Here is an 11,846-nt window from a genome sequence, read left to right as displayed (position 1 = left end):
CATTAACGTTTGACAGTTTCAACTATTCTGGTTAGGCTGCATTTGATCGGGCTGGATAAACCACCGGCTGCTTTCGTCCTCTAGTGTGCTTTTTATTTCCTCTCTCCTCTCGAAAGGATCGATGCGTTAACCCTTTCCAAGAGCACGCAGGGATTTATTCTGACGTCTACACTCTCTAACACTCGCCCGCTGCATTTATTTCCCCCTCCATCACTGTCCACTTGGCTTGTCCAGGCCTTTTGCTTTCTGTCTAGCAGGGGAAAGTGCTCACTGCTTTTATTATCCTCCTTCGTTCACTAGCTCTCACTCTCTTTCCATCTCCCTGACAGCGTGCAGTAAATACGTTATCCCGACCAGCTGGCCCGCCGGTCCAATTCAACACCCGCACCAATCTGTTACCTCCCGTATCTCCGTTTCTCCATTTTTCCCCTCCTTCATCCCTTCTGCATTCCCTTCCCATCCTTCTGCCCTCTTTTCTGCCTGTCATCCCTCATTTCCTCGTCCATGTCTCACTAGAACTCTCCCTTCTCCCCTCCATTACCAATCATATCGTTTTTATTTTATTTTATTATTATTTTTTGATTAACGGCGTGCACACACGCCAGAGAGCTGATTCACTTAAGAGGAGGAGGAGAAGAAGATGGAAGCAGAGGGAGGGGGAAAGAAAGGGAAGAGAGAGAGAAGAGAGAAAGGGAAAAGACAGATACAGCGCCCTCCACTAATATTGGCACCCTTGGTAAATATGAACAAAGAAGGCTGTGAAAAATTTGCCTTTATTGTTAACCTTTTGTTTAAAAAATTCACAAAAATACTCTGCTCTCATGGAGATCAAACAATTTCAAACACAACACAGGTTTATCAAAAAAAATCTCTTTGTTAAATATAGGTGTGCAACAATTATTGGCACCCTTTGAGTCAATACTTTGTGCTTCCTCCCTTTGGGAAGATAACAGCTCTGAGTCTTCTCCTATAACGCCTGATGAGGTTGGAGAATACATGGTGAGGGATCTGAGAGCGTTCCTCCATACAGAATCTCTCCAGATCCTTCACATTTCAGGTCCACGCTGGTGGACTCTCCTCTTCAGTTCACCCCACAGGGTTTCTATGGGGTTCGGGTCAGGGGACTGGGATGGTCATGGCAGGACCTTGATTTTGTGGTCAGTAAACCATTTTTGTGTTGATTTTCATGATGTTTTGGATCATTATCCTGCTGGAAGATCCAACCACGGCCCATTTGAAGCTTTCTGGCAGAGGCAGTCAGGTTTTCATTTAATATCTGTTGATATTTGATAGAGTCCATGATGCCATGTATCCTAACAAAATGTCCAGGTCCTCTGGCAGAAAAACAGCCCCAAAACATTAAAGATCCACCTCCATATTTAACCGTGGACATGAGGTACTTTTCCATATGGCTACCTCTCTGTGTGCCAAAACCACCTCTGGTGTTTATTACCAAAAATCTCTATTCTGGTTTCATCTGACCGTAGAACCCGATCCCATTTGAAGTTCCAGTAGTGTCTGGCACACTGAAGACGCTCGAGTTTGTTTTTGGATGAGAGTAGAGGCTTTTTTCTTCAAACCCTTCCAAACAGCTTGTGGTGATGTAGGTGACTTCAGATTGTAGTTTTGGAGACTTTCTGACCCCAAGACACAACTAACTTCTGCAGTTCTCCAGCTGTGATCCTTGGAGATGTTTTATCCACTCGAACCGTCCTCTTCACAGTGCGTTGAGACGATATAGACACCCGTCCAATTCCAGGTGGATTCATAATATTTCCAGTGGACTGGAACTTCTTAATTATTGCCCTGATGGTGGAAATGGGCATTTTCAATGCTTGTGCCATTTTCTTATAGACACTTCCCATTGTGTGAAGCTCAACAACCTTTTGCCGCACATCACAGCTATATTCCTCGCTCTTACCCATTGTTATGAATGACTAAGGGAATTTGGCCTATTTTTATGAATTTTTTAAAATAAAAAATCAAAAGGTTAAACAATTAAGACAATTTTTCACAGCCATCTTTGCTCATATTTACCAAGGGTGCCAATATTAATGAAGAGCACTGTATGGAGTAGTGGGGAGATGGAAATAGAAAAGCGAGTTCCTTTCTCCTTACACAATAAAAGGGAAATAGATTGTGTGTGAGTGTGTGAGTGTGTGTGTGTGTGTGTGTGTGTGTGCGTGTGTGTGCGTGTGTGTGCGTGTGGAGGTAATTGAAGAGAGAAAGTAGAGATGGTGGGAAAGGAGTAAACAGGTGGGGGGTAAAGAGGCATAGAGGGAGAAAAAGACGGAAAGAACAGATGGACGATTCCGAAATGCTTAGTGGCAGAGTCAAGCAGATGAATCGGGAGAGTATTACAGATCAAAGCGCACATGTCAGTCATAGAAAAAGAAGGCGTGGCCTCTGTGTGTCAGTCACATCAAAGGAACCACGGCCTCTGTATTTGTCAATGACAGGAAAAGAGGAGTGGTCTCTGTGTCAGTCACAGTAAAGGAGGCGTGGCCTCTGTGGGTCAGTTACAGCAAAGGAGGCGTGGCCTCTGTGTGTCAGTTACAGTAAAGGAGGCGTGGCCTCTGTGTGTCAGTTACAGTAAAGGAGGCGTGGCCTCTGTGGGTCAGTTACAGTAAAGGAGGCATGGCCTCTGTGTGTCAGTTACAGCAAAGGAGGCGTGGCCTCTGTGTGTCAGTTACAGTAAAGGAGGCGTGGCCTCTGTGTGTCAGTTACAGTAAAGGAGGCGTGGCCTCTGTGGGTCAGTTACAGTGAAGGAGGCGTGGCCTCTGTGTGTCAGTTACAGTAAAGGAGGTGTGGCCTCTGTGGGTCAGTTACAGTAAAGGAGGCGTGGCCTCTGTGTGTCAGTCACAGTAAAGGAGGCGTGGCCTCTGTGGGTCAATCACAGTTATAATATACTGGCAGAGAGACAGTATTTAAGTATAATAATAATGTTTTTAACCAGACATCGGGGTTAAAGGTTCCCACACAGACGGAACAAGTGTTCATTTGATAGAAGGATGTTTTATTTCCTCACCGAGTTTCAGTTCTCACCACACCACCACCCCATTCTCCAACCATGATTCACTCACACACTCCGCAGAATATGTCATAAAAATCCTTGTGATTAAAAGCTCGTATTAGAGGCTTAATCAGGGAGCGAAAGACGTCTGCGTGGAGAGAGTCGTCATCCTGGCAGCTTTTTATTCCCTCGAGGAATAAACCCACTCGCTGCTGCTCCACTTCTCCGTATTCCGGTCAGGGATTGGGGATTACCGGGGGACTGGGTTGTTATTTCTAAACACAATCCTCCGTCGTTCTTTCCATTCTCTGGATCTCTTTTTATCTCAACTTTAAAAGAAACAATCCGTCTCCTCCTCCGTCTGTCTCTAACCCCCCGTCTGTCTCTCTCTCTCTCTCTCTCTGTAATCCTGCTTCGCTTTCTTCCGTCTCAGTCTTTGGTCTCTGTCCTTTATAATTCCTTCCTTCATGTCTGTTTCCATTTTCTCTTTCTTTCTTTCTTTTTTTCTTTCAGTTCTGTCCATCCTGTCAGTCAGCACTTTCTCTATTTCATTCCTGTTTTTTCATTTGTCTTCCTTTCTTTCTTCCTTTTTCTTTCTGTTTCTCTTTCATCTTTCTTTGGTTATTTGCCATATTTGCTGAACTTAAAGTTTAATGCACTGACACTGGAGACTCCTTCCAGACATGTTGAACTGATGTCTCCTTACCCTGGGGGAAAACTTCACCATAGCATTTTTAAATCTGTTTATTATTAGAGGTGCGTCCACTGTACACGGCCCTGCGAACGCGCTGTTACTATGGAAACAATAATGTATTAGAACGAGGGCGTTAATACTGTCAGAGCTGCTTTTATAGGAAATAAATCAACACCCTCTGACCAATCAGGACTGAGAATTCTCGCTCGTTTTTTCAGAGCCTTAAGCTCTGTTTACCTTTATATTGTCTGTCTGTCTCTGTCTCGCTCTTTCTTTAATCCTCTTTCAGTTTTTCTCACTCAATTTCTCTAATTCTTTATCTGATTTGGTCTGCCTCTATATTTCTCACTCTCTCACTGTCTTTTGCCCTTTTTTCACAATTTGTTTCAATCTGTACTCTCAATTCAATTCAACTCAAAATGGCTTTATTGGCTCTGTCTGTCTGTCTGTCTGTCTGTCTGTCTGTCTGTCTGTCTCTCAGAGATATCCGTCAGCCTCCTCTCCGTCATCGTGACGTTCTGCGGCATCGTGCTCCTCTCCGTCTCACTCTTCGTCTCCTGGAAGCTCTGCTGGTTGCCATGGAGAGACAAAGAGGGCGGCGGCCTCAGCCTGACAGCCGGGCTCCTCCCTGGAGGGGCGGGGCTTCACGGGGTCGCCGGAGGCTCCTCCCTCCTCCCCCCTTTATTGCAGAGGAAAGACACGCACTCCTCGTCCTCTCTTTATCCGTCTCTGGCCCAGGCCGGCCAACACCACCCACACTTCTCCGACCTGATGGCGGTGGAGGGCGGAGGGGCCATGATGGTGGGTGGGGTCGTGGGCGGGCCTCAGGAAATGCAGGAGCACTCCTACCTGGACATGGACTCCTACCCGAACAACGCAGGTGAGTCTTAAGTGCACGCTGATGGATGATGTAAGCGGAGTGTAGTCGTTTTATTTCATCGTAGCTCTATAGCCAGAGGATCTTCATCTTCATCCTCATAATCTGAGATTTTATCTCAGTGTACAGTGCAGTGTAATCACCCTGAAGTCAGACGTCTGTCCTTTCGGTTCTTTCTGTACTCGTCAGAATAGAACTCGCTGTTTTTAAATAAGAATTATAAACGTGAGCAAACTTTTACGGTCCGATATCGTGACCTTTTATTGCTGTGCGAGTGATTTAAAAGTACGACTGAGACGCATGATTGATTTAGCTTTTTCAGTAATCCTCAGGCAGAGGCGTTAGCAGTCAAGATTTCTATGAACTTTAGCCAAAATCCATCGTTTGTGTCTCAGATCACAGGCTGCTGCGGTTAAACCGGCTAATTCTACTTTCATATCGACTCGAGTGAATAATAAAGTGTAGGAGACACAAAACTGCTGCTAACTTCCGAGTATCTACACTATAGCACCATGTCCCAGCTCAGAGCTTACAGGAAATGATGTAGTGGTGAAGACGACAAGAGCGGAGCTTCCGTTTCTTATTTTCTAGTACACGTGTGGAACACAGAGTCTTCTTTTCCTCCAGGGAATATTAAACTGAGCCAGACGTCTCCCGAACTGCCGCCACCTGATGGAGGATCTGCTGCTAAAGATCTGGCCAACGCCCACTCGCAGCAGGTCGCCCCCAGGTCAGTGACCTTTCACCTTTCACCTTCCAGAGTTCTGTACATATTTAAAGACTCTCTCTTGCTCTGTTTGTCTGTTTATCTGTCTGTGTGTCTATCCAATTATCTATCTATCTATCTATCTCTCTATCTATCTATCTATCTGTCTGTCTCTCTATCTATCTATCTATCTGTCTGTCTGTCTGTCTGTCTGCCTGTCTATCTATCTATCTATCTCTCTATCTGTCTATCTATCTATCTATCTATCTGTCTATCTATCTGTCTATCTATCTATCTATCTATCTATCTATCTATCTATCTGTCTGTCTGTCTGTCTATCTATCTATCTATCTATCTATCTATCTATCTATCTATCTGTCTGCCTGTCTATCTATCTATCTATCTATCTATCTATCTGTCTGTCTGTCTATCTATCTATCTATCTATCTATCTGTCTGTCTGTCTGTCTATCTATCTATCTATCTATCTATCTGTCTGTCTGTCTATCTATCTATCTATCTATCTATCTATCTATCTATCTGTCTGTCTGCCTGTCTGTCTGTCTGCCTGTCTATCTATCTATCTATCTATCTGTCTATCTGTCTATCTGTCTATCTTTGTCTCTGTCTGTTTGTCCCTCTTTCCATCTATTTTTCTATCTGTCTGTCTGTCTGCCTATTAATTTATCTATGTATCCCTCTATCTATGTTGCTGTCTGTCTGTGTCTCTGTCTGTCTATCTGTTTTTCTTTCTATCTGTCCATTTATCTATCCGTCTGTCTATCTATCTCTGTGTCTGCCTGTCTGTCCATCAATGTATTTATCCATCTATCTATTTTCATGTCTATCTATCTATCTATCTGTCTATCTATCTATCTGTCTGTGTGTAATTGTATATCTACGTGTCTGTCTATCAGCTGAGTGTTTAATCACTTGATCAGTCTGACTCTATTGTATTTATTTTTACTAGAGCATGTATGTATTACCTTGCCCTTGTCTCTCTCTCTCTCTCTCTCTCTCTCTCTCTCTCTCTCTCTCTCTCTCTCCAGGCCCAAGCCCATGACTCATCAGCTCTCCAGTCCTGATTTCCACGCAGAGGAGAAGAGCGAGCAGGTGACCAGCATCGGGCAGATCAAGCCGGAGCTGTACCGGCCGCGGCAGGGTGAGCAGGGCGACGGCAAGCAGGGCGACACGTGCGGAAAAATCAGCTTCCTGCTCCGCTACGCCTTCAAGTGAGCTCACATCACCTCACACACTTCCTCCTTCCAAAACCCTCATGATCCCTCCATCTGCTCCCTTCTTCAGCTAAAAATAAACAGCACACACACACACACACACACACACACACACACACACACAGACTCCTTCGTTTTAATCGCAGTACAGTTTATTTAACTGATTAATCGCTGCTGATCCAAACCCTTCTCCAGTTTATAACGCTCATGACGTCATCACCTGATCACACCTGGGGCTCCTTCAGCGTCCAGGGGGATCATTCGGGGGCGTGTCTATAACATGACTGACAGATGTAATCTAAACACGACCTAGCTTTTTTCCCTCTTAAGGCGTATAGCGATTGCGGTTCAGTGTGACGTGAAGTGCAGCGAGTTACACTCACGTCTGACGTGAACGCAGGGCTTAACTCTTTAAATAAAACGGCTCGTTGTGGAGACGAAGTGACGTATGGGCGGTGCAGTGGAGGTTCCGCTTTTCAGCGTGTCGCCATCAGACAGGCGCGTAAGGGAACGACTGTTTATAGCTACGATAACGTGAGTTTCCTGTGGCTATAAACGGATGAAATCTATGACGTGAAATTCTTCGACGTAGAACTAATCGTAACCATCGGCTGCGGTACGAGAGGAATAAAACACTCCGGGACGTGCTGATAGGAAAATAATCACCGCTGGGGTGCGAACACACCGTGCTAATCCTAGCGGAACATGCTGTTCTGCTGTGAAGCGACGATTCCCCTCCTGTGCTCACAGCTTTATTTTTATCCCGGTCAGGTTATTTTTAACACCATTGTTTCACCTCCTTTCTCTCAGAGTCCAAATCAGCCGTAACGTAAATAAGATCTTTTTTTTATTATTATTTTTAAAAAAAAAACGTGATCTCTTACATAATGTTCATTAGGGCTCGGCGGGTCGGATAGATTTTAGCACCGGGGGCTATTTAAAACAGTTCACTCGGAGAGATAAAAGGACGCGGGGAAGACGTACGAGAGAGTCTGAATTATAGCCCTGCTCGAGTCTTTTATTTCAGCGGCTCTTCAGCGAGCGCATGAAAGTGCTGATGTCTGAGAAACGAGAGAGAGAAGCAGAGCCATGAATTATATATGGCCGACCACTTTAAACAGGCCCACGCCGTCAACACATAATAACGCCGAGCTTCGTTACATCCACTGTAGTGTACTGTAAGGGGAGAAAAAGGAAAAAGATGGAGGCTGAGAAGAAGGAGAGAAAGAGGAAAAGTGGGAATCAGAGGATGAACTGTAAACCGGACGCTCCATGAATTCAAACTCGACGTATGTATCGAGGAAGGAATAAAGCACAGCTGGGCATTGCGGTTATGGGGAAATAATCAACGACGATGTGCTGCGATGCCTGACGAAAACGTCAAAGTCCCCGTGAAGGAGCTGTCTCTATGGAAACGATGACATATTAAAACGAGCAGCTGCGCTACTGCAAGAGCTGCCGTTCTAGAAAACGAATCGACACCTCCGACACGAGCGATCGTTTACATCCACGCCATTTTGGCAGACGCCCTTCATCCAGAGCGACTTACGTTTATCTCATTTATACGCCTGAGGAGTTGAGGGTCAAGGGCCTCGCTCCAGGGCCCGACTCGTGACCCAACGTCTTAACCGCACAACCTAACGTACACGGGAACATCACACGCGTGCGTCCTGTCCCGTAATTCCGTTCCGCAGACGAGAAAACCCCTGGGAAAAAAAACACACGTGAGCGATATAGAAAAAAGAGATGGATGACAATTAAGTCACCGGTATCCTCATGTAAACACAGTGACAACCTGCTAAAATCGTGATTTGAAGGTCCAGACAGCTGATCTGTGCAGCGTGCGCGACGTAAACAAGCGTAGCGACGCTCTTCAGGTGCTCTGTAGATGACATTATCACATCTCCAGCGGTGTCATGTTGTCATCTTGTCGTGTTGGCGATATACCGACGTGTCACGGCGAGAAGTGGTTTCGGGAATAACAGGTCTGAGCCCATGGGACACTCTATCCGGCTGTTATCGCACACACACACACACACACACACACGCACACGTGCGCGCGCCAGGGGAATAGCAGCCATTTTTAGCCGCCGCCTACACGCTCCTGAAGTGCTATTGTTATTTATCTGTTGATTTGTCTCTGCGGTTTGTGGCGCTGAGGGCTACAGGGAGCACGTCTGAAAGCGTGGCTTTGTGTTCGCTGCGAGCGAGGAGGGGAAGCGGGACGCGCCGTCACTCACTGATTAAGGAAAGGAGCGAGACGCGAGGCGTTAATACGACGTGCGAATACAACAGCCGGTTGTTAAATCGCTGCCAAAGTTAGAAGAGCCCTGTATTTACGATGACAGGTTTTTATCTGAAGCTGCATTGTTTGTCCGGAGCGTGTAGCGCTGTCAGAACCGTCGCTTTCTTTCTCTCCACATGCGGCTTTACCGCCATGACTTATTATTCATCTGCGTGAATCGCGCGTACAATACGCTCCAACAAACGCTGCGGCGTAAGAGGAACAAGACACTCTGTGTGGACTGCGCGGGCATCGGAAAATAATCAACTTCAGGGTAGTAAGAGTGACACTTTGGGGTTTTTTTTTTTCCATTTTTAACAATGCCTTTAATAAAGCGTTCCTCACGAGTTCTTTGCTGTAAACAACAAACAAAAACAATCGAAATTCTAATGGTTTCCATGACAAATACCATTACAAACCATCAACTAACCATTAAAACCTTTACCGTTTACCACTATTGGTTCTTGATGGTATCCGCTAGACATAGCATGCCATCAATACAAGGCAACAAATTACCAGTAGAGACCCACAGGGACCATTAGAGTTTCCATTAAAACCAATTAACACCAGTACAAATTCTATAAGGGTTTCTGCTGTTTGTTTGTTTGTTTGTTTGTTTGTTTGTTTTTCTTTCAGAAGATTAGCTTCCTCTAATCTTCCCCTGGGTAGGAACTGAAGTCTGATTGGGTGCAGAGGCATTCAAGCCTGTGGTCCAATTAGTCATCATGGTAAAGAAGGCAGGAACTGTGCTCTGATTGGATACAGTGGCTTTGGGGGTGGGAACCGTTCTCCGCTTGGTTTTAGCGCCATTTTAGCTCCATGTAAATAAATAAATATCAAACGGCGCTAGACGTGACGGAGTACGATGAGACGAGACCGGCGTCGGCGTGGGCGAACGACAAATGGAGAGTTGATGTACCATTTAAGACATCCTGCTGTTTTTCTAAGAGCTCTAATGAAGTGATGACGCCATCGTTAACGTCGAGGGACACGTCCTAATAAGGTCCGGTTAGATCCCGGAGAGATTCGCGTCCCGTAATTAAATCCTCACACAAGGGCGTTTTGGGTTGTTTTGCGGGACCTCCGGTCTGCACCGCTTGCTCGCCATGCTATAGACAAGGCACGAGTGATAACGGCGCATGTAATAAGGCCTACATTATTGATCAAGTCCTCATGCTTCAGGCGCTTCTCTTGCAGCATGTACACACACAGGCATTAAATATTTAAGCTTTCATATTTACTGGTGCTTGTAACTCAGAGACCTGAGTCTTTATCGATCGAACTCTTAACGCTTTTGTACTGACCCAGATTTCAATGTTTTACTTAAAGTAGAGAATGAAAAATCGCTGGTGCGTATATCACAGAATTAACTTTCTGAAAAATCGCTCATGTAAAAGTAACGCATAGGAAGGAGACACGATCTCTAAATCTGTCAGTGCCAGAAAAGGAGGCGTGGCCTCTGTGCCTGTAAGTCACAGCAGAGGAGGTGTGGCCTCTGTGCCCGCAAGCCCTAGAGAAGGACACGTGGCCTCTGCGCCCATGAGTCTCAGCAATGGAGGCAGGGTCTCTGTGCCTGTCAGTCTTCGTGAAGTAGGAGTGGCCTCTCTGCCTGTAAGTCACAGCAAAGGAGGCGTGGCTTTCGACACATCAGAACAAACACTTTTGTCTTTTTAAAAGTAAACAGTTTACATAGAATAACTAAAATAAGTAGAATAACATATGGGTTTATGAGATTTACAAAATCATTGCATTAGGGTTTTATTTACATTTTACACAGCGTCCCAACTTTTTGGAATTGGGGTTGTAAACTGATGGCAGCTTTACAGTGCACTAAACGCGGGGAAATTGATGGACATTTGGTTTAAAGCTCGGTGACGTGGATCATTCTCTCTCTCTCTCTCTCTCTCTCTCTCTCTCTCTCTCGCAGTACGGAGCAGCTGGTGGTGAAGATCCTCAAAGCTCTGGACCTGCCAGCCAAAGACGCCAACGGTTTCTCGGACCCGTACGTGAAGATCTACCTGCTGCCCGATAGGAAGAAGAAGTTTCAGACCAAGGTGCTGGCTTTTCCCTCCATCCTCCTCTTTTACTCCTCCGCAGTATCAATGTGTAGCTCTGATACAGAGGCGTTTATCCGAGCTTCTTTCATTCTTTTCCTCGTCTGTGGTGTTAAACTCAACCCGCTCACTGGTCACCTTTTTTCTTTCTTTCTTACATACTTTAGTGGAAAAACGTTCTGAAACTCTTTCATTTCAACCTCTCTGGTACTCCTGAAGAATGTGGAACGGTTTCGACTCTCAAAATGTTCTGAAGCTTTTTGGTTCCTCGAGAAACATCTAGAGTTACACGATACCTTTCTCACTCTCATTGTACTGCATACGGTGTGAGGTCCATTTTGAAAATGGGAATTTTAGGCAAATTTCATGGGTGAAGCAAATGAAGCATGTTATTCAAGGCGATGTTCAGAAGACCTTATGACACAATTATAAGCCCTTTCTGATAAATAACATAAACCTAAACAAACATTTATTAAAGTTTCCCAACAGTTATCATACAGACCTGAAAGAAAGTTCCTATAACACCTGAATCCTGTGATTTTAGCGTGACAAGCTGGGTGTGACTCGGGCCTTACCAAATATTTGGTAAAAATTTGCTTCCTACTGACGTACTTTCGAAAAAATAAATAATTGAATGGATGTGACGGTGGTGCAGCATTTTACATTTTAATCCATCTTTCCTAAACTGGGACTCCTACAGTCCTTGGCTAAAGCGCTAACCATTTAGTTACATTTATATAACATTTTCCTAATATGCAAATCCTAATTCTGGAACATTCCCCTGATAACTGTATCATGTAGAAAGCATGACAGCAAAAATATGCAATCTAATGAAGTGTAAAGGTTTTTTTTTTAAATGAAAAAATGAAAAAAAAACTTCACAGCGGTGTTTGGACCCCGAAGATCGCTGCTTGTGCCTCGTTGTTTCTTTCTCTACTCTTTACACCTCTCTTTTTGGATTTGTCTTCTTTCTCTGTCCTTTTA

At 44.9% G+C, this 11,846-nt stretch overlaps 1 protein-coding gene across 1 annotated transcript in view; it reads left to right on the top strand.

The window, feature by feature from the left end:
- Nucleotides 1-11,846, top strand: part of syt3 (synaptotagmin III) — a 42,754-nt gene that overhangs the window by 15,791 nt on the left and 15,117 nt on the right. The window contains exons 4-7 of the mRNA XM_053618577.1: nucleotides 4,189-4,587; nucleotides 5,212-5,314; nucleotides 6,339-6,521; nucleotides 10,736-10,862. Coding sequence (XP_053474552.1) covers nucleotides 4,189-4,587; nucleotides 5,212-5,314; nucleotides 6,339-6,521; nucleotides 10,736-10,862 — 812 coding nt within the window. The remainder of the gene's footprint in view (nucleotides 1-4,188; nucleotides 4,588-5,211; nucleotides 5,315-6,338; nucleotides 6,522-10,735; nucleotides 10,863-11,846) is intronic.

This window comes from Ictalurus furcatus, chromosome 2, assembly GCF_023375685.1.
Source record: "Ictalurus furcatus strain D&B chromosome 2, Billie_1.0, whole genome shotgun sequence".
NCBI classification, from domain to species: Eukaryota; Metazoa; Chordata; class Actinopteri; order Siluriformes; family Ictaluridae; genus Ictalurus; species Ictalurus furcatus.
This window is presented reverse-complemented; position numbering and strand designations above follow the sequence as displayed.